Below are 23,777 nucleotides of genomic sequence, written 5' to 3'. Positions count from 1 at the left end.
AGAATATGTTCGTGTCTGAAGTACATGTTGTCCCTGTGAGGCTGCAGCAGGTAAGAATATATTTGTGTCTGGAGTCCCTGTTGTCCCAGAAAGGCTGCAACAGGTTTGAATGCGTTCGTGCCTGGAGTCCCTGTCGACCCAGTGAGGCTGCAGCAGGTAAGAATATGCTCGTGCCTGGAGTACCTATTGAACCCGTGAGGATGCAGTGGGTAAAAATAAATTAGTGCCTGGTGTACATTATCCCTGTGAGGCGGCAGCAGATAAGAATGCGTTCGTGTCTGGAGTATCGAATGTCTCAGTAAGACTACAGGAGGTAAGAATAAATTTGAGTCTGGAGTACCCGTCATCTCTGTGAAGTTGCAGCAGGTCAGAATATGTTAGTGTCTGGACTACCATTCATTGCAGTGAGGCTGCAGCAGGTAAGAATACGTTGGTATCTGGTGTACCTGTTGTCCTAGTCAGGCTGCAGCAGGTAAGAATACGTTGGTATCTGGTGTACCTGTCGTCCCAGTCAGGCAACAGCAGGTAAGAATACATTGGTATCTGGTGTACCTGTTGTCCTAGTCAGGCTGCAGCAGGTAAGAATACGTTGGTATCTGGTGTACCTGTCGTCCCAGTCAGGCAACAGCAGGTAAGAATACATTGGTATCTGGTGTACCTGTCGTCCCAGTCAGGCTGCAGCAGGTAAGAATACGTTGGTATCTGGTGTACCTGTCGTCCCAGTCAGGCAACAGCAGGTAAGAATACGTTGGTATCTGGTGTACCTGTCGTCCCAGTCAGGCAACAGCAGGTAAGAATACGTTGGTATCTGGTGTACCTGTCATCCCAGTCAGGCTGCAGCAGGTAAGAATACGTTGGTATCTGGTGTACCTGTTGTTAGAAATTAAAGTACCTTTAAAGAAATTGCTCGAGACAAAAATTGAGAACAAAGAACATTTATTACTACAACAATGCAAAGTTGGGTGCTTCCCCTTACCCTGGGAATACACACATATACTGGGGCTCACCCAACTTTTATACAGTCAATTTCAGTATCAGAGTGTCCTCCCCCTTACATTCTTCTGCCCCCTGGATGGGTTTGGCATAGGTAATCCTTCCTGCCTACGTGCAGTTTCAGTACACTTGGAGGACCAGGGGGTATCCTGTCCCTTCATGTTATTGTCCTTATTCACACCTTCCTGATTCTCGGGGCTACAGTCTCTTGATATGCAGGGTTGACTCATTCTATCTAGGGTTGGCTAATTTCATATGTATAAATCTGTGTATGGTTAGCTAATTAGATATGTAGGACTTGGTACTTCTGTCCAGGGCTAGGAGACCCTTATCTGATCCAGACTACCTCAACTTCCTACATTCTATTGTTCCATACCACTCCTTATCTTAGTCTTATGGTCTTGTCACAAAGACTAGAAGATTCTTATGTTAATCGTGCTGACTCTGCTTTCCTGCATCCTAACCCCCAAGCTTATCCTGTTTGTACTGGTTACAGCCATTAACTGATGAACTTTAGTTTCTTCCATGTTCATAATTTTAGATCAATTTTCCCATCTCTCACAATCCTCACTTTTCTTTTAGATCAGTAATACTGATCTTTCACCATGATCAGTGTTACTGATCTTTGGTTACTAGTGTCAGTGTGACTGATCCCCCCCACCCCCCTCCTCACTTTTCTTTTAGATCAGTAATACTGATCTTTCAAGTGTAAGGTGTTGTTTTACCCAGCTGGTCAATAACCGAATTGTAATCTCTGTGTAAAGTCTTTAGGTAGGGGAGCACCATGAAGGTCAGAGTAGCGAGTCCAGCTGCTTATTAGGGTTGCGAGTATCAGGCTCCAGTTCTCAGTAAAGAGTCTAGTCCATCCCACATCAGTCCGAAGTTGCCACGTCTGAACATGGGCATGGGCAGATTCACGTTGAAACATTGAAGCAGTGTCTTTTAACCACCCGACTTTTGTAAGCATTGTCCTGACGAAGTCTGTGAGAGACGCTGCCTTCAGCAGCGAACGAGTAGCAGTAGTCAGGCGGTTCCGTTGAATTGTGGCTAGTATCTGATGTCCTCTTCAGCCCCGAACCCTTGGGCCACCGATCTCCGAAGGCTGTCTGGAGCCTGATATTAAAGTGTCAAGCAGCTCACGTTGTTGGTAACTGGTGCTCCCCTTCATGGGGTGATGAAAAGAGACCAAGCTGGGGGGGGATTGTTTCTTGTGATTTAACTGTGTGTTGCAGCTTGTCTGCTAACATTAGCATGGGTATCATTGAACTTGTGAGTTGCAGCCTGTCTGTGTACATTAGCATATGTATTAACTCTCTCTCTCTGCGACATGTACAATCCTGACTACCATTCTGTCTGTCTTTGTCCCACCATGTCCTTTGTGCTATCGCTTTAAAACTCCTGTCTTTAATACCTGTGTAGGCTAAGATACAAATTAAATGTACTCCACTATAGCTGTTCAGTTCCCCTGGTCCGTATTGGAATCCCTTGTTAACCCATATCCCACTATGACTATACATTAAATCTATGCCCTGTCTACATTCTAAAGGAGCACAATTGTAACCTCTGCTGCCCCTATTCCAGGAGGACTTAAAACATAGCGAGTAATAAAGTGACATAAACAGTTAACAAACAATACCCCAATAAATGAATAAACAGTTAAAAAAAATAAACAGTTAAAAATACAACAATAAATGTATAAACAGTTAAAAAAATACAACAATAAATGTAACATTACGGCACTTTGTCACGGCGCAGTGTAAGTTTCAGGTCTGAAGGATGAGGAACTGCACGCCAGGTTGAGGGTTGAATCTGTGTGTCGTGATGTTGTGGTTCAGAAGCTGGTTTAATTCTTTGAATGTGGGTCCAGCCTTTCTCTCTTGTTCTTACTGCGGTGTCTGTAATTAAAAGTACACAGAAGGGACCATCCCAGACAGGTTTTAGTTGATCCTCTTGCCATGCTTTTACATATAACCAATCACTAGATTTTAATAAAATGAATAACAATCTGACTTTCCTTTGTGTTAGTGTAAAAATTGTAAAATGAAACACAAACCATATTTGCATGGGTTTTGAATATGTTAGACCTTATTAAAATGCAGTTGGAGCTGCTTGTCTGTATGGGGCACAACCCTCCAATTTGTTAGAGTACATAACAGACATTGTAGCACAAGAGCCTCTGCAAGAGAACTTGAAACATATTCAACCTTTAGTTCTGCCTTAAGTAAAATGCCTTGTGCCACAGCTCACAACCATATTCCATATAATAACCATATAGCAATAACAGTACTGAAACAGGCCATATTGGCCCTTCTAGTCCGCACCGATTTACATGAAACTCCAACTAGTTCCACCTACCTACTCCCTGCCCATAACCCTCCAACCCCCTCACATCCATGTACTCATCAGTGCCACTGTAATATAGTTGAACTAACCGCTGCACTACCCAAAGTGAGACAAGAGCCCATGCATTTTCTGACTAAAGGTCACAAGTGTAGCCAACAGATTACTTCAAGGCACTTTCAGCCTTGCTCCTCTGTGCAGCCATGTAATCTTTGAGAAGAGGCAAACATAACCAAGGGCATTAAAAGGGTAAAAATCTGGCAATTTTCTCTCCACAGAGAGCATTGGGGAGCCTGGAACCGATTGTTGATTTTGTAAAATGAAGTTGAACAGGCTTGTACACATTTTCAGACTGCTTGTGCAGTGAGTGCCATACACCATGGTCTTCTGATTCATTGGTGAGGAGGTGATCAGTAAGATGCAGCAGTGGAAGCGCTTGCTCAAAGGCTGGAGGAAAATTAGACTTAGACCTGGATTTGTCAGAATGATAAGAGTTTATCTAAAGCTGGCTTTAGATAGAAGAACATCACAGGTGCTCCTCAATTTACGATAGGGTTGCGTTCCAGCAGACCCAGCATAAGTTGAAAAAAAATCTTAATTGGAGACGTACCTTGTCTAACATTGACAGCACTGTATCAGTCCTCATACTGATCCCACTACCTTGCTCTCTCTCAACAGTCCCTGTAAGCTTTCCGAAAATGTGATTAACCAATGAGGAAATCAATGATGCTTGTGATGACCTTTAACACATTATATGAAAGTAAATGACAGTCATGCTATTGTGTCATCGTAAAATCATAAGTAGGGGAGCACCTGTATTACCTTTCATATTTTTCCAATGTTGATTGCACACACAATCATTTAAGTACCGGCTAGTTTCTATAATATTGCACTTAAAGTTTAGCTGCATGAATCCTGGAGCTTGTGGAGTCATTAGTGAATCAAGAAATATTGGTGCCATGCCAATTTCTCTGTACCATGCCAATTTCCCAGTCCTGAAGCCGGGACATAGTGAATAGTATCAGGTACAAGATCTGTGAGTAATTAATGCTATTATTCCTATGCACCCAATTGTTCTGAACGATGCCACCAATTTAAATCATATTCCACCTATTGCAGTACTCACACACCACCATAGACCAGTTCGCAGGTTTATTTCTCCATTAAGTTGAATCCAGTTGCGCAGGGTTTATCTCCGTGATTATTTACAATGTAACTTCCGCACTACCGGATTTAAATATAAACCTGATGAATGGGGGAAAGTTATCATGAATTAAATAACAGCGGCAATACAGAGAAATTGTGCTGAGGCATTAATTTCACTCCGGAGGAAAATGCACCAGAGAAATGAATGATTAAACTTATAGGAATCCCCATAGGAATCCCCAGAGGTATCTTTATTCTCCAGAGGTGGGTGATCTTTAAACTCACGGACCTTGACTGCTGAATGTGTAGAAGAAATGTACTAAATCTATTGATAGGGCTCCATACCTCTAACTGCAAGACAAGAGCCTGAAGCCTCAATTTCAAGTGCCACAGTGCACTTAAAGGGACATGCACACTCCCCCTTCAACTGGCTGATCCAGCCACTTTACACATCAGATCCTTTCTTTATCTTACATACACTTAAAATAAGACGTGTAGAACTCACCCTATTTGCTCAAACATTTCTCCCTGCAAATGTTATAACATCACAACTCTCAGGTACTCCCTGTGCAAAATCGCATTTGAATACAATTTATTTCATAAATTGGAATTAACTGGTAGTTAAATTCGCTAATTCTACAGTATTGAAAAATGATCCTTTATGACATTTAAATTTTAGCATGAATTTTAATCAATATTGGTCAGAGACTGAAGTGGGAAGTCGTGATTTATGAAATGATCTCTGGTCTCTACTCTCCCACTCCCGACGCTTCTCCCAACATTCAGGAGCTGGCACACAGTCCCTGCCTTTTTCCATGTAACTCATCTACTATTACTTTAACTGCTTGCATCAAAATGTTAGCCTTTGCTTTCTGCTTATCCTCAGATGTCTGGACAAATGCTTTTTGTGTGATCTGTAGAAGCTGGGTTATTCCCTGCTCATGCCAATTTTCTGTCTTTTGTAATTTTCTCCTAATGTCTGGGGCTGAGTTGGTAACAAAACCTGTTAGTACCAATTGTTCCCCTGCTGGGGATTCTATGTCGAGACCCCCATATTGTATATATATTTGGTCCCAAAAATTGGTCTAACTGTTCGGCACATCCCTGGGGATCTTCTATCAGGGAGGTCAGTTCTTTCTTAAAGTTACGCACTTCAGTACTGGTCAGGGGCACATTTACGAAACCGAGACCCTCTCCCATGGGAACTTCCCGCAGTGGTCTCATCCAATTGGTTTCTGGCTTATTAGGTCTGGGTTCCTGCTCCCTGGGAAATGAATCAAAGGGTTCTGCCCTTTCTTCCTGAAGAGTCTCACGCTGTTCTGAATTAAAGTTACCTCTCTCTCCTGTCAACAGAGGTGGTAATCGAGTGCTTTGTGAGCAAGTTATCATACCACTCCTGCTCTCTTCTCTCTTCTCTAGTGGTAGGGGGAGGTGGGGAAGGTGCAGAAGGGTAGGTCATAGGAGTGAAAGGAAAGATAGGAGCCGGCATAGGAGGAACATAAGGTGGAGGGAGGGAATGTAACACATCCCAACCCTGTGATTCAGGGACAAAAGGTTCCTCCTCTCTCTTATCCCTGAATTCTTTCTCATTCAAAACCAGTTGTTCAATGGGTCCCTTGAGCCAGCAGGCTGCATATTCCCTGCTCTCAACATTGTCTTTCTGGTTTTGATAGAGCCATAGGTTCAAAGCTTGACACATCCATTCATCCTCGGATCCGAATTTTGGCCAGTACACGGAGCTCCCTTTAACCGGGTATTTAACCCATTCAATACAACAATACCTGACCATTGTCAGTTTTTCTTTACCACGGGTCTTTCCTGTGCCCCACTCAGATAACATCAACCCAAGCGGGCTGTACGTAGCTATCTGGTGTTCACATCCTGAACCAGGACTCTCTACCCATTATTCCCTTGCTTATAAACAAGTAAAATTACTCTTACCGAGTTCCAGTAGTAATGCTCTAGTGCGCTTCCTTCCGTCGTTTGTTCTCAATGCCTCTTCTCGGATATCACTCGCTTCTTCCACTGACCAGCCACCCGTCGCCCGTGAGTCCAACTGAATCAGCCGGGGTGCACCTACTCTCGTCGTCGGGGTACTCTGTCAGTGGAGGGAGTGTGATCCCGGACGAGCCCCCATTTGTTAGAAATTAAAGTACCTTTAAAGAAATTGCTCGAGACAAAAATTGAGAACAAAGAACATTTATTACTACAACAATGCAAAGTTGGGTGCTTCCCCTTACCCTGGGAATACACACATACACTGGGGCTCACCCAACTTTTATACAGTTGATTTCAGTATAGGAATACACTCCCCCTTACATTCTTCTGCCTCCTGCTGGAGAGGTTTGGCATTAGGCAATCCTGCCTGCCTACATGCAATTTCAGTATACTTGGAGGACCAGGGGGTATCCTGTCGGTGTCCCTTCATGTTATTGTCCTTATTCACACCTTCCTGATTCTCGGGGCTACAGTCTCTTGATATGCAGAGTTGACTCATTCTATCTAGGGTTGGCTAATTTCATATGTATAAATCTGTGTATGGTTAGCTAATTAGATATGTAGGACTTGGTACTTCTGTCCAGGGCTAGGAGACCCTTATCTGATCCAGACTACCTCAACTTCCTACATTCTATTGTTCCTTACCACTCCTTATCTTAGTCTTATGGTCTTGTCACAAAGACTAGAAGATTCTTATGTTAATCGTGCTGACTCTGCTTTCCTGCATCCTAACCCCCAAGCTTATCCTGTTTGTACTGGTTACAGCCATTAACTGATGAACTTTAGTTTCTTCCATGTTCATAATTTTAGATCAATTTTCCCATCTCTCACACTGTCGTCCCAGTCAGGCAACAGCAGGTAAGAATACATTGGTATCTGGTGTACCTGTTGTCCTAGTCAGGCTGCAGCAGGTAAGAATAAGTTCTTATCTCAAGTATCTGTCGTTCCCCCTGAGGCTGCCACAAGTAATAATGCATTCATGTCTGGAGTACCTGTCTTACATCCTGAGGGTGCAGGATGTAAGAATACATTTGTACCTGGTGTATCTGTCGTCCCAGTGAGGCTGCAGCAGGTAAGAATGTGTTCGTGATTGGAGTACCTGCCGTCACAGTCAGGCTGCAAGCAGGTAAGAATATGTTCGTGTCTGTAGTATCTATCCACCCAGTGAGGCTGCAGCAGATATGAATATGTTTGTGTCTCTGTAAGGCTGCATTAGCTGAGTATTATATTCCTGTCTGGTCTACATGTCATCCCAGTAAGGCTGCAGCAGGTTAGAATTTGTTTGCATCTAGTGTAATTATCGTCTGAGTGAGGTTGTAACAGGTAAGAATACATTCATATCGGGACTATTTGTCATCCCATTGAGGCTGCAGCAGATAATAATACATTCGTGTCTGGTGTATCTATCGTCCCAGTGAGGCTGCAGCATGTAAGAGTATATTTGTGTCTCGAGTTCGTGCCATCCAATTAACATACACCCTGCTGTGTTTTTAAGGGTATTAGGAAACCGCTGAGGAAAACTCACGCAGACTTGAGGAGAACGTATAAACTCCTTACAGACTGCAAGGGTTGGAACTCTGGACCTGGTCGCTAGCGCTGTAACCTGCTTTTCCTATCCTTTTCATCCCCTTCCCACCGCTTTCTCCTCATAACTCTTGATTTCCTTCCTGAACAAGTATGTACCTTACTCCACCTTAAATCTACCCAATGACAACCTCCACAGGTTCCACAGATTCATCCCTCCCTACCTCCTCCGGGAAAAGAATTAGTTCAGTTTGTTTTACTTATTTATATAGCACATCTTAAACAACTCTTGTTTTCTAAAGTGCTGTACAGATCAAAAAGACATCACAATGAGGCAAATATTTAGAGTTCAGAGTGAATTGAATCCATGAGGTTAGAACACAAAGTAACAATTAGGTGCCTGAGGTGGACTTCAAACACTCGTGAGTAGAAATGAGTTGATAGACGGGGCCAATTTGATAGAAGGGTGAATGTTGTTCCACTGTTTGGGGGCTGCAATAGTGAAGGCGTGATCTCCCCTGGGTTTACGATTGGACCGCGGAACAGCCAAGCGCCCATGTTAGCTGACCTGAGGAGGCTTGATGTGGAATATGGAGTTAAGAGATCCAGGATATAAGAGGGGACTGGCTGTTAAGGGCATATAGACAAACAGGAGAACTTTAACGTTAACTCTTCTTGGCCGCTTGTCAGGAGCCTGGCTGCAGCATTCTGAACCTGTTGCAGATGGGATCATGAAGACTGACTAATCCCAGTACATAGAGAGTTAAAATAGTCTAGATGGGAGAATATAAGTGCATGAATAACTTTCTCAAGATCTTTAAATGAAAGGAATGATTTGATTTTGGCAATAGTGAGGAGCTGGAAAAAGCTAGCTTTTCCTACTGCATGGACTTGTTTGTCGAATTTTAAGGTGGAATCGAATATCATACTCAAGGATTTGAAATGGGGTTTAATGGGGGTGACCAATGCCGCTTTCACACTTGCCATTGATCCCAGGAAATGAATGACAATTGGCCTTTAAAGTGGCAAGTATGAAAGCAAAATCTGCTCAACGCCAGCGTCAGGTGACAAAATCTCACACCAGGGATTTCCGGCCTCGACCCCTAGTAAAATCTCCGGCATCTGGAGATGCTGGTGTGGAGATCAGGCATGTGTGAAACGGGAAGCAACATTGCAAGCATTCCGATTAAAGGTAGAACAGACCAAACACCGGGAATAAACCCTTGCAAGTGTGAAAGCGTTCAGTGTCCCAGTTAGAAGTGGTCTAGTGTGAAATTCCTGTTCCGGCAATTTACTGGCAGGCAAGTGTGAAAGGGACTTAAGTTACCAAGACGATTGGAGATAATTTTGGATCCCAATCCTTATATTTGCCCTCATTTAGCTATAAGAAGTTTTGAGTCATCCACCATTTGATGTCCAGTTAGTGAGGCTGGCTATCTTTGATTGGTCATTAGGTTTCAAGGGGAGATCGAGCTGAGCATCATTGGCATTGCAGTGTTTTTGAATGATACGACCAAGGGGACACATGTGTAAACAAAAGAAAATTGTTCCTCATCTCTGTTCCAAAGGCACCGTTTTGTATACTGAGAATGTGCCCTCTGATCCCAGACCCCCCCCCCCCCCCCCCCCATCAGAGGAAACATCCTGTCCACATCCACTCTCTCCAGGCTTTTCAGTATTCGAAACTTCTAAACTTCAGCGAGTATAGTCCCAGAGTTGACATATGTTCAAATCATCCTTGTAAGCTTCCTCTGGACCCTCCAATGTCAGCACGTCTTTCCTTTGATATGGAGCCCCAGACTTCTCAATATCTCTTGCCACGGATGCTGCCTGGACTGCTGAATCCCGCAGTAGCTTGAGAGATTCACTGCTCATTTGGAGAAAAACGTGGAGGTCTGCAGATGCTATGATTGTAATAGAAACAGGAATGCTGGAGGAACTCAACCAGTCTCGCAGTGTTCACATGAGGTAAAGATATACATAACCATATAACAATTACGGCACAGAAACAGGCCAGCTTGGTCCTTCTAGTCCTTGCCGAACACTTTCTCCCACCTAACCCCACTGACCTACACTCAACCCATAACCCTCCATTCCTTTCCTGACCATATACATATCCTGCTTCTCCTTAAATGCTAATATCGAGCCACTTCGTCTGGAAGCTCATTCTACACACCCACTACTCTCTGAGTAAAGAAGATCCCCCTTCAAATTTGCTCTAAAATTTGCCCTCTAACTCTCAGCTCATGTCCTCTTATTTGTATCTCCTCCTTTTGTAAAGAAAAAATCCTCGCCACGTCAACTCTATCTATACCACTATCAATCAAATCCCCTCTCAATCTTCTACACTCTAAAGAATTAAGACCTAATTTATTCAACCTTTCCCTGGTCGTAAATCCTGTAACCCTGGCAACATTCTGGTAAATCTCTTCCCTCTTTCTAATTTGTTGATATCTTTCCTATACTTTGGTGACCAAAACTGTACACAATACTCCAAGTTTGGTCTTACCAATGCCTTGTACATTTTTAACATAACATTCCAGCTCCAAGACTCAATTCTCTGATTTATAAAGGCCAATATACCATAACATACCAAACGTACCATATATTATCAACGTTCCGGGCCTGAGCCTTTCTTAAGGCAATGAGTAAAAACAAAACAGGTACCTGAATTATCAGGCTGTGGAGCAGGAAAGAAAGGCAGGGGGAGGAATACAAACCAACCGACAAAGGGTGTTAATTGCATATGGATCAGAGGACAGGAGAATTGATCTGTGAATGCAGAGCTGCGGGAAAAGAGACAGAGGGAAATGGGAAAAGAGAGAGAGTCCGAGCTGGAAGATAGAAGGGGAGGTTAACAAAGTAGAGGTCGATATCAGTGCCACCCAGTTGGAGGGTGCCCAGACTGAAGATGACGTGTAGTTCCTCCAATTTGCAGCTTGTCTCAGTCTAGTGGAGCATGACACCATGGACAGACACGATTGCATGGATCACTGCAAATTCACTCACTTTACACAAAGGGATTTTTTTTTAGTTATCTAATTATTCAAATGAAACAGTATAAATAACAATTTAATCTGGGGAAATCATCACTGGAAAACATTTAAATTGTCCGCTGTTTCAAATTAAACAAATTTTAACTGACCAAGGAGATTGCAACAGAGAATTGCCTGCTAATTATTGTAAATAAGGATTGAATCCTCAGGTCACCCAGAGAGGATTGTACTTCAACAACTCAAGATGGCTGAAGTGTTTTGCAGTGAATGAGACATTGAAAATGCTCTCCATGTTGGGCGTATTCTGGCCAATTGCAGTTCACAAACTTTCAGTCATTGTTTAATTTGAAACAGCGGACAATTCCAGTTTTCCACAGATATACACCCAGTTACACACACACACACACATGCGCGCACGCGCACACCCACACACACACACACACACACACACACACACACACACACACACACACACACACACACACACACACACACACACACACACACACACACACACACACACACAGGCCAACAGTCAACAAATGTTCCTCATCTACTTAACCTTTCATTCCTGGTATCATTCTGGTAAATCTTCTCTGAACCCTTTCCAATGCCTTTTCTCCATAAAGCATCTAAAACTGCACACAGTTCTCCATGCGAGGTCTCACCAGTACCCTATAGAGTCTCACCATCACATCCTTGCTTTTGTATCCTACGCCTCTAGAAATGAACAGCCTTCTTCACCACCAACTCCACCTGGAGGTTAACCTTTCAGGTATTCTGCATGAGGACTCCCAAGTCCCTTTGCACCTGGAATTTTGAATTTTCTCCCCATCCCCACTTCCCAACATTGTATTTCATGTGCCATCTATTTACCCGTTCTCCGAATCTGCCCAAGTTTTTCTACAGCCTTTCTGTACCCTCAGCATCACCCGTCTTTTATTTTAGTGTCATCTGCAAATATAGCCACAAAGCTATCTTTTCCAGAATCCAAATAATTTATATACGTTTTTTTAAAAAAGCAGTCCTAACACAGATCCCCGTGTACCACCACTGGTCACTGGTAGCCAACCAGAATATTTTATTCTTGTTTCTTGCCGATCAGCCAATGCTCTATCCATGCGAGTATCGTTCCTGTAATTCTATGAGCTCTCATCCTGTTTTCCAGCCTATTGTGTGGCACCTTGTTGAAAGACATTTTGAAGTCCAAATACACAACATCCACTGCAACCCCCTTACTTAGGATCTCTTCAAAAAATTGGAATAGGGTTGTCAGGTATGATTTTTCATTCAGAAATCATGCTGACTTGGGCCTATCTTGTCATGTGCCTCCAGGTACTCCGTAATCTCAACCTGGGCAAACTCAAGTTTATCATCATCTGCCTATACATGGACAACATGATGGAATAGGGTCACCCCACACAACAGTGTGCACGTACTCACAAGCACTCCCACGTGCCCGCACGTGCATACATACATGCGTACGCACACACACACAAGTCCACAGATGCACACACAAGCGCAGGCATACGAGCGTGCATGTGCACACATCCCCCCCACACACTTGCGAACACACATGCATACTTGCACAGACACATACGCATACACACATGCACACACACATGCAAGCGCATGCACACACACACATGTGCCTATACAAACGCTCGTGCACGAGCACACACCCATGCATGCACACACATGCGCACACATAAACATGCATGCATGCGCACATGCACACACACACAAGCGTGCACAAATGCACACAATCACACCAATCCACACAAATATACATGCACACACGTGCCCGCACATGCATAATATGTGCATGCACACACACACACACACACACACACACACACACACACACACACACACACACACACACACACACACACACACACACACACACACACACACCGTTATGCGCCCAGAGGACCACAACACCCAGCAGCAATAGAAATTCACCAAGACAAATGGTTACTTAAGCAAATGTTAATTTTAATTTTCTTTAAACATAAAAACAGGATCAAATTTTAATTTATTACTATTAACTTAACCTAACTTAACCCCCTTCTATTTCTAAGCACACATTTCTAAGTTCAGAAAAGCTTTTTGATTCACAGTCCAATCTTACTTCTTACTCGGCCAAGTTCACCGGTTTCAGGCCATTCTTATACTATGCACAGAATTTAACATTTATGCATTTCACCAGGCTTTGAACTTGAAAAGTAAATGGTTATCGCTCAGAAAAGTTCTTGTCAGTTTTTAGAGAGAGATTTGTTGATTGTTGGACACAAACTAATCCCTGACAATCAGCCACTTCAGTGTTTGCTGAAGAAACTTGCCCCATCAGGGTTTTCCAGATGATATCCTCTTTCTTTCAGGTCACCACAGAGTTCCGTTTGTTTTCCTTTATTTAAAGTGAAACATTAGGCAGCCAGTCCTCTCCTCTTGTATGGACCACAAGGGCTTTGACTAGGCTGAACTAAGAACTCACAACTCGTCTTCAAAATGGGATTTTTCCACAAGCTTCCCAGCTTGTCCTGTTCCAGTCCCAGGTGCTGCTGGTGAACTGTAGAACTGAATTTTCTCACTTCTCTCTCTCCCTCTCTCTCTCACTCAAGAGAAAACCATAGGACCCTCTTAGAACAGCCAACTGCACTCAGACAGTCTGCGGTTCTGGACCTAATCTTCTGAATTCTTCGGTTCATTTGTTGCTTTCCAGAACAATAATCCATTACTCCACAGCATGTTCAATTAACACCTACTTGTGAAGTCCTTATAGGCATCCTTCAAAGTTTTTGCAAAGGCACTCAGAGCCTAAACTGTCTGGCTTGAGCAGAGCTCTGTCATTTTAAATCAGATGTGTTTGAAGTGTTTGTATGTGACCTACACTAAAAGAACCTGCCACAATTTATCTCTTTTAAAACATATCAATATAAAATATAACATAATCTGTCACAATACACACACTCACACGTGCCCACACTCTCACACACATACGCACGTATACATGCATGCACACTCATGCGCACACATACACACACACACACAGACATATGCACACACTGTCACACACGCACACTTACACACACACATGGCATCATGCATGCACACACGTACACATGCACGCACATACACAGACACCTACACACACTGTCACATACGCACACTCTCTTTTATGCACACACATGGACACGTGCACACAAACAGTACAAAATAATCACATATAATCATGCAGATATAATTTAAAATAACCAATAAATAATTTTGGGATGATTTATTCGGTTATAAGACACAGTTCACCAATCTCACAGCCTGTGGAAAGAAGCTGTTCCCTAGCCAGGTCGTCCTGATTTTGATGTCCCTGTACGTCATTCCTGATGGTAGTGGGTCAAAGCTCCTGTGTGCTGGATAGAAAGGGGCCTCAATAATTCTTTGAGCCCTATTTAAGCAACACTCAAAGTGAATGTGTTGCATTCTGTTCACGATGCCTCATATGCAGGCTGCAGTTCATAACTTCAGCTTGGTGTTTAATATTATCGTACCCCAGAGGCTGTTGGAGAAGCTGTCCTCGCTGGGACTCTGTAACTGGATTCTGGACTTCCTAATGGAAAAACACCTCAGCGCTGTGAGCTCAGCTGCCCCTTTTCAAACTACTGACCCACGACTGCATCACCAGATCCAACTCCAACAGAGTCATCAAGCTTGCAGATGACACAACAGTCGACCTCATCAGCAACAACAATGAGTCACACTACAGAGAAGAGGTGGAAAATCTGATATGGTGCGAGAATAACAACCTGAGTCTCAACGCAGACATCATGGAGGAGATGTTCGTGGACTTCAGGAATGACCACCCTCCACTACACATCAACAACTCTGTAGTAGAAAGAGTGGAGAGCACCAAAGCCTATTGTGGACACTCCACATCTCTTCAACTTGTCAGGAACGTGCAACAGTGACTGGACTTCCTGAGAAGACTGAATGAGCAAGGCTACTGGCCACCATCATGACAACCTTCCATAGGAGCTCTATCGAGAGTGTCCTGGCCTGCTCCATCTCAGTGTGGGTACAATTGTTGCAGAGAAGTGGATCGGAGGTCAATCCACAGCACCGCAAAGGTGGTAGAGAAGATCACTGGAGTCTTCCTCCCCCCATTAATATGATTTACCAAGATCGTTATCTGAAGAGGGCATGCAAAATCACTGAGGACCTCTTCCACCTGCACACAGCATTTTTCCACTGCTCCCATCAGGGAAGAGATACAGGAGTATCAGAGCCAGCACCACCAAGCTGAGTAACAGCTTCTTCCCATGGGTAGTGAGAATGCTGAACGACTCCTAAAACATCTCTCCTTGACTGTACCATTTATTAATGTGCGTACATGTACAGTGTACAGGTGATGTTTGTCTGTATGTGTGCTATGTCTGTCTGGGTATTTGCACTGTTCTACACCGAGGATGCTGTTTTGTCAGGTTGTACTTGTACAAACAGATGATGGTATACCAAACTTCGGACAGAGTTAGATTTTGCCATAATCGGGGATCTAGGGTGATTGGGAAAAGATGTGGATAGAGGAAGTGGGGGAAGGGGATGAACTGATGTATCAAAGAGACCCTCACCAAGACAGGCAGAGGTAAGGATGGACAGAAGGATCTCAAATTGAGTGTGAATAAATGAAGATGGTCATGGCCATCAGTAAAATATGCAGATGCCGTGATGATCCTGCTGGCTGCGGCCACACAGGTACCTAAAGAGCACAATTCAGGTGAATTAGATCACCACAGCAGAGAAGAAAATGCTGTGTATTAAATGAGACAGACATGGTATATGGAATGGGTAACTGGAGGTGGGGGATTGAACTGTAGCCAAGATTCATAATAAATTGGACCACTACATGGATAGGACGGGTTTAGGATGGATGAGGCTAAACGCAGGCCAATGAGACCAGTGTGGGTGGGATATTTGGACAAATAAATGGATAGGACAGGTTTATCGGGGTGTAAGGCCAAACGCAGGCCATTGGAACCAGTATGTTTTGGATATTTTGACAGATACATGGATGGATGGGTTTAGAAGGATGTGGGTCAAACACAGGCTGATGGGATCAGTATGGGTGGGACATTTGGATGGATACAGGGATAGGATGAGTTTAGAGGGATGTGGGGCCAAACAGTGTGGGTGGGACATTTTGGTCGGCGTGGGCATTGGATCAAGGGTCTGTTTTCAAGTTGTGTGATTCTGCAACTCTCTCCCCCTCAGTCTGCAGCTCATAATGGTTCTCTCTCTATATTCGCCCCACCTCCTGCACCTGTCCTCTCCCTATCTCCCCCAAACCCTCCCCCAGCTTTGCTCGCTTCATGTGGTCACTTTCACTAGTCTTGGAGATGGGACCTGTAACTTTGCCTGACCATGTCTACTCATGGACATTGCCCTCACAGCAGTAAGGTGACACATCCCATACAACACTGCCCATGAATGGATACATGGGCAAGATGGGTTTAGAGAGATATGGGGCCAAACACAGGCCAGTGACAGTGATATGTATGGGTGGGACATTTTGGTCGGTACTGGCAAGTTAGGCTGAAGGACCTGTTTCCTCACTGGGTGACTGTGACTCTGTATTGAGTGAAAACATTTAAAGAGTCGTGAGGCAATCATACAGAGAGGACCTTGGTGCTTAGGGTATTACAAAGAGATTCAAGAGTATGAGAGCTGTTGGAAAGGAACTGTTCTCGACTATAGAGGAGGAGAGGAGGTGCTGGTCTTCAGGCTCCTATACCTTCTGTCTGAAGGGAGCAGGGAGGAGAGGTTGTGAGCAAGATGACAGGGGTCCATAATTATGTTGTTAAACAAGGATGTCTGTAGACACTAGGGTAGAGTGCAGTACACAACTGTTCTGGAGAAACTCAGCAGGTCACGCAGCATCCACAGGGAGTGAAGGGTGACCAACATTTTGGGCCTGGGTCCTACATCGGAGTAAGAGGAAAACACAGGCAATCAACTGAATAAAAAGATGGGATGGGGAGAGGAGGAAGGAAGGGGCAGGGGAGGAGAATAGGGTGGAATGGGCAGGGTGAGGAGGAAGGGGCAGGAGAGGAGGAGAAGGGAGGAAGGGGAGGAGGAGAGGAGGGAGGAAGGGACAGGGAGGGTGGAAGGGGCAGGGGAGGAAGAGGTAGGAGGGAAGAAGGGGTAGGGGAGGAGGAGAGCAGGTAAGAAGGGGCAGGGGAAGAGAAGAATAGGGTGGAATGGGCAGGGGGGAGGAAGGGGCAGGGGAGGAGGAGAGGGAGGAAGGGACAGGGAAGGTGGATGGGGCAGGGGAGGAAGAGGCAGGAGGGAAGAAGGGGCAGGGGAGGAGGAGAGGAGGGTGGAAGGAACGGGGAGGGTGGAAGGGACAGGGGAGGAGAAAGGGCAGGGGAGGAGAGGAGAGAGGAAGGGGCAGGGAGAGGAGGAGAGAAGGGGCAGGGAGAGGAGGAAAGGAGGGAGGGGCAGGGAAGGGAGGAGAGGAAGGGGCAGGGGAGGAGAAGGAGGGAGGAAGGGGCAGGGAGAGGAGGAGAGGAGTGAGGAAGGGGCAAGGAAGGAAGGGAGGAAGGGGCAGAGGAGGAGGAGAGGTGGGAAGAAGGGGTAAGAGGAGGGAGGAAGGGGCAGGGACAGGAGGAAAGGAGGGAGGAAGGGGCAGGGAAGGAAGGGAGGAAGGTGCAGGGAGAGGAGGAGAGGAGCAAGGAAGGGGCAGGCAAGGAAGCGAGGAGGGAGGAAGGGGCAGGGGAGGAGGAGAGGTGGGAAGGGGTAAGAGGAGGGAGGAAGGGGTAAGGGAGGAGGAGAGGTGGGAAGAAGGGGTAAGAGGAGGGAGGAAGGGGCAGGGGAGGAGGAGAGGAGGGCGGAAGGGGCAGGGGAGGAGAGGAAGGAGGGACACAGGCAAATGGGGAAAAGCATCTAAGGACGCTGGGAGAAGGCTGTACAGTGAGTGTGGGAAAATGGATCAGCTCATAATTGAATGGCTGGGCAGACTTGATGGGTTGAATGGCCTATTTCTTCTCCTATGTGGATACAGGTGGGAGGGGAGGTGAAAAGGGGTGAGAAGTGCTAGAGAGGGGTTTCTTAGGAAAATTCAGCACAGTGGAGAAGGTCCATCTGTGAAGGGAGAAGGAAGGGATCGGGGTAGATTAAGACGGTGTCTCACAGAGGTGTGTTCCTGAGAAGGTTGATGAATATGGGGCTGAGTTCAGAAGGCTGAGGTTTGTGAATGTGTTGTGTTCAGGTTGAGTTGGAGAGGGGGAAGACCCTTCACATCAAGGCTCTGGCCCTTGGGGACCTCAACATGGCTGGCCAGAGGGAGGTGTTCTTCGAGATGAATGGGCAGCTGAGGTCGGTCCTGGTTAAAGACACCCAGGCCATGAAGGTCAGTGTGAGCGCACAGGGAGGGGGAGAGGGTGGGAGCAGGGAGTGGTGGGAGGGGTGGGGGTGGGGCGTGGGAGGGGTGCGGAGGGATGGGAGTGGGGGTGAAAGATAGGTTGTGTCGAGGGCTCCCAGAATCTAACCTTTCACCCCCATGGTGATTCCTGACCCCCACAATGACCCTGTGTACCACCCTTGCAGGAGATGCACTTGCACCCGAAGGCACAGAGGGAGATAAAGGGCCAGGTTGGGGCCCCGATGCCAGGGAAGGTGCTGGATGTGAAGGTGAAGGAGGGGAGCTGGGTGGAGAAGGGACGTCCACTCTGTGTGCTGAGTGCCATGAAGATGGAGACGGTTGTGAACGCGCCAGTAGGAGGCACTGTGCGGGCCATCCATGTGCGGCCGGACATGCACCTGGAGGGTGACGACCTGATCCTGGAGATTGAGTGATTCTGCCGCCTGCCAGCAGTCTCCCCTCTGTCCGCCGAACCCCCTCTGGCCCCTCCTTCCACTGACCCCTCCCTCCACCTACTGCCCAGCTGGCTTCCCACCTGCTGGGCATCCCATCTGCTGGGCCCTCCTCTACTGGCCCCTTCATCCACTGACCCTCCTCTACTGCCCTCGCTGTCTGCCCACCACCTCTGTCCGCAGAGCCCTCTCTCCTATTCCCTCGGTCTGCAGACTCCCACCCCCACCCCACCCCACCATCTGCAGACAACCCTTCTCTCATCCCCGTTGCCTGCAAACCCCTCCTTCTCCCACCTCCTCCATCTGAAGACCCCTTCATTCCCTTCTGTCACCTACCGTGACCATAGACCTCGACCCATCTCCAGATCCACCCACCTCCACCCATTGCCATCGACCCTTCCATTAGAATCCCATAAGAATTGCAGCTTCCCTCTGGGTTCCTGCTTCCCCCTTCCTCCTCCTACTCCACATTTCAGGCCCCCCACTCCCCATCACTTTCCACCCCATCACTCATCTCAACCCCAACCCATTACTTCCCTCCCCGTCACTCCCCTCATCACCTCCATCATGCCCCTCATCTCCCACCGCCTTTCCCCATCACCCACCCTCACTCCATCACCTGTTGATCTCTATCCCATCCCCCTCAACCCCACAGTCAAAAACATCCTCAACACCCTCAAACCCTGACACCACACCTCACACCTCACCCCACTGCTCTACCTGCCCATCCCCTCACCTCCCAGGCCAATCCCCCAAATCCCCAGTGGTTCTACTGCTCCCCAACCCACACCAATTTACTCCAGAATCCTCCGCAACCCCAGAAATAAGGGATCCCTGACAGGAGGATAAGGGCATCTCTGAGTGACTGTGCCGGATGCCGTGATATGGGGCCAAGCCTCCTGCCCATCGACCTGGAGGAACTGGTCGGTTCAATAGTCAACAACGTCGATGAGTCCTCCGCTGTGAAAATCTCTCTGTGTTGATACATCCCCTGCTGTTAAAATCACTCAGTGTCAATACATCCCCTGTTGTGAAACTCTCTCTTCGTCGATACATCCTTCGCCTTGAAACTCACAGTGTCGATACATCCCCCACTGTGAAACACTCTACGTCGATACATCCCTCACCGTGAAACTCTCACTGTGTCGATACATCCCCCACCGTGAAACACTCTATGTCGATACATCCCTTGCCGTGAAATCCTCACTGTGTGAATGCATCCCCCACCGTAAAACTCCCTCTACATCAATACATCCCTGCCATGAAAATCTCTCTGTGTCGATACATTCTCTGCCGTGAAAATCTCTCTGTGTGGATGCATCCTCCACCGTGAAAATCTCTCTGTGTCGATGTATTACCCCGCCTAGAAATTCTCTCTGCGTCGATACATCACCTTCTGTGAAACTCTCTGCATGTCGATACATCATCCACTATGAAGCTCTCCCTACATCGATACATTCCCACGGAGTGAAACTCTTACTATTTCGAGACATCCCCTACCGTGAAACCATCTCTGTGTCGCAATATCCCCACCATGAAAATCTATCTACATCAATATATCCCCCACCGTGAAACTCTTTACTGGTCGATACTTCATCTGTGGTAAAACTCTGCGTAGATAGATCCCCGCCATTTGAAACTCTCTGTGCGATACATCCCACACCGTAAATCTCTGTGTGGATCCATCCCCTGCCATGAAAATCTCTTTGGGTTGATATATCACCCGCAGTAAAACTTGCAATTTGTTAATATATCCCCCGCTGTGAAACTCTCTCTATGTCAATACATCCCCCAATGTAAAACTCTCTGTATCGATACATTCCCCGCCGTGAAACTCCCTCTAAGTCGAAAAATCCCCGCCATGAAATTCTCTCTACGTCAATACATCCACGGCGTGGAACTCTCTCTCTGTCGATACATACCCCGCTATGAAACTCTCTTTGTGTCGTACAACCCCCACCGTGAAACTCTCTCTATGTCGATACATACTCCATTGTGAAACTCTCTCGGTGTCGATACATCCCCGCTCTGAAACTCTCTCTATTTAGATGCATCCCCCACCATGAAATTCTTGATGTGATCTTACATCCCCCACTGTGATACTCTCTCTGTGTTGATAAATACCCTGCCGTGAAACTCTCTCTCTCCATCGATACCTCACCCATGGTGAAACTCTCTGCAGATAGATCCTCGCCATGAAACTCTCTCTGTCCGAATCATCCCCCACTGTGAAACTCTCTGTGTTAATACATCTCCCACTATGAAATTCTCTCTGTGTCGATACATCCCCCGCTACGAAACTCTGTCTGGGTCAATACATCCACTGCTGTGAAACTCTCTCATCGTTGATACATCCCCACCATGAATCTCTCTGTGTCGATGAATCCCTTGCTGTGAAACTCTCTCTCTCTACTTCAATGCATCCCATGCCGCAAAACTCTCTCGATTCATCCCTTCCTCTGCGTCAATACATTCCTCTGGGGTGCAACTCTCTCTACGTCGATACAACCCCCACAGTGAAACTCGCTCTACGTTGATACATCTCTCACCCGAAACTTTCTGTGTTGATACAACACATGCAGTGAAACTCGCTCTGTGTCAATATATCCCCCACTGTGAAAATCTCTCTACGTTGATACATCCCCTCCCTGAACCTCTCTTTGTGTCGATATATCCCCACCCTGAAACTCTCTCTACGTTGATATATTGACTGCTGTGAAATTCTCTGTGTGCCAATACATCCCACACTGTGAAACTCTCTTTACATCAATACATCTCTGCTATGAAACTCTCTCTATATCAATACATCCCCCACGGTGAAACTCCCTCTGTGTTGATACATCCACTGCCGTGAAATTCTCTCTATGTCGATACATTCACCGCTGTGAAATTCTCTTTGTGTTGTACATCCCCACCATGAAACTCTTACTGTGTAGATACATCCCCGCCGTGAATCTCTCTCTGTTTAATAAATTCCCCACTTTTATATTCTCTCTTTGTCAATATATGCCCCATTATGAAACTCTCTATGTCGCATCCCCCACCTGGAAACTCTCTCTGTCCAATACATCCCCAGCCGTGAAACTCTCTTTGTGTCGATACTTTTCCTGCCGTGAAACTCTCTATGTCAATACATCCCCTGATGTAAAACTCTCTCTGTATCGATAGATCCCCACTGTGAAATTTACATCCGCATCGAGAAATTCTCTCTACATCGATACATCCTCTGCTATGAAACTCTCTTTGTGTCGTACATCCCCCACCATGAAACTCTTTCTGTGTCGATATATCCCCCGCTGTGAAATTCTCTCTGTGTCGATACATACCCCGTGGTGAAACTCTCTCTATTTAGGTACAGCCCCCACCATGAAACTCTGTCAACGTTGATACATTGCCCACCATGAAACTCTCTGTCGATACATCCCTGCCCTGAAACTCTCTCTAAGTTGATACTTTGACCGCTGTGAAATTCTCTCTACGTCGATACATCCCCTGCCATGAAACGCTCTCTATATCTATTCAGCCCTGCCGTGAAACTCTCTCTCCATCAATACCTCACCCATCGTGAAACTCTCTTTACATCAATACATCTCTGCTGTGAAACTCTCCCTGTATCGATAGATCCCGCCATGAAATTCTCTCTGTGTTGATACATCCCCCACTGTGAAATTCTCTCTAAGTCGATACATCCACTGCCGGGGAACTCTCTTTGTGTTTAACATCCCCCACCGTGAAATGCTTTCTGTGTTGATACTTCACCCGCTATGAAATTCTCTCTATGTTGATACCTCACCCATGGTGAAACTCTCTCTTTGTGGATAGATCCCCGCTGTGAAACTCTCTCTATCTGATATATCCCCCACCATGAAACTCTCTATCTCTGTGTAGATAGATCCCCCACTGTATATCTCTCTGTTGATATATCCCCAACCATGAAACTCTCTCTGCTTTGATAAATCCCCCACTGTTATACTGTCTCTTTGTCGATATATGCCCCACTGTGAAACTCTATCTACATTGATGCATCCCCCACCTTGAAACCCTCTGTTCATCAATACATCCCTCACCGTGAAACTCTCTTTGTGTTGATACTTCTCCTGCTGTGAAACTCTCTCAACGTTGGTACATGCCTGCCATGTATCTCTCTGTGTCGAGAAGTCCCCTGCTGCGAAACTCTCTCTGTCGAAAAATCCCTGCCTTGAAACTCTTGAGTCAATGCATCCCCACCGTGAAACTCTATCTTCATCGATACATCCCCTGCAGTGAAACTCTCTCTACGTTGATACATCTGTCACCATGAATCTCTCTCTGTCAATATATTCCATTCCATGAAAATCTCTCTACATTGATACATCCCCTGCCATGAAACTCTCTCTACATCAATACATCCCCAGCAGTGAAAGTCTGTCTGCATTGATACATCCCCCTCCACCATGATACTCCCTCTACATTGATACATTCCACCGCTGTGAAACCCTCTATGTTGATGCATACCCCATCATGAAACTTTCTCTGTGAAGGCAGACAAATTATTGAGCATATTATTTGTATAGCTGATTAATAAAAGCAACATATTATGAATGTCTGTAGCATTTGTTTCTACAAGGTTCTATGGGAGTTTCATATATGGACAGACATGATGGAACAGTATGGTACATTTCCTTCGGCAGGGTGTGGAGTTACAGTGAGTCACAGTGCAGGGTACAGTGTTTCAGTGAGTAACAGGGCAGGGTGCGGTGTTGCAGTGAGTTACAGAGTGCAAGGTGGGGTGTTACAGGAAGTCACAGATGGAGGGTTCAGTGTTACAGTGAATCACAGAGTGCAGGGATCGGTGTTACAGCAAGTTACAGAGTGCTGTGTGTGGTGTTATAGTGATTCATAGAATACAGTTTTAGTGTTTCAGTGAGACACAGA

At 45.9% G+C, this 23,777-nt stretch overlaps 1 protein-coding gene across 1 annotated transcript in view; it reads left to right on the top strand.

The window, feature by feature from the left end:
- Positions 1 to 23,444, top strand: part of LOC138759091 (pyruvate carboxylase, mitochondrial-like) — a 403,275-nt gene extending 379,831 nt beyond the window's left edge. The window contains exons 19-20 of the mRNA XM_069928989.1: positions 18,259 to 18,399; positions 18,597 to 23,444. Coding sequence (XP_069785090.1) covers positions 18,259 to 18,399; positions 18,597 to 18,845 — 390 coding nt within the window. The 3' untranslated portion in view covers positions 18,846 to 23,444. The remainder of the gene's footprint in view (positions 1 to 18,258; positions 18,400 to 18,596) is intronic.
- The last annotated feature ends 333 nt before the right edge of the window (positions 23,445 to 23,777 follow it).

The sequence above is a fragment of the Narcine bancroftii genome, chromosome 3 (assembly GCF_036971445.1).
Source record: "Narcine bancroftii isolate sNarBan1 chromosome 3, sNarBan1.hap1, whole genome shotgun sequence".
Classification (NCBI taxonomy): domain Eukaryota; kingdom Metazoa; phylum Chordata; class Chondrichthyes; order Torpediniformes; family Narcinidae; genus Narcine; species Narcine bancroftii.
The sequence above is the reverse complement of the archived record's forward strand: the minus strand, read 5'-3'. Positions and strand labels throughout refer to the sequence as shown.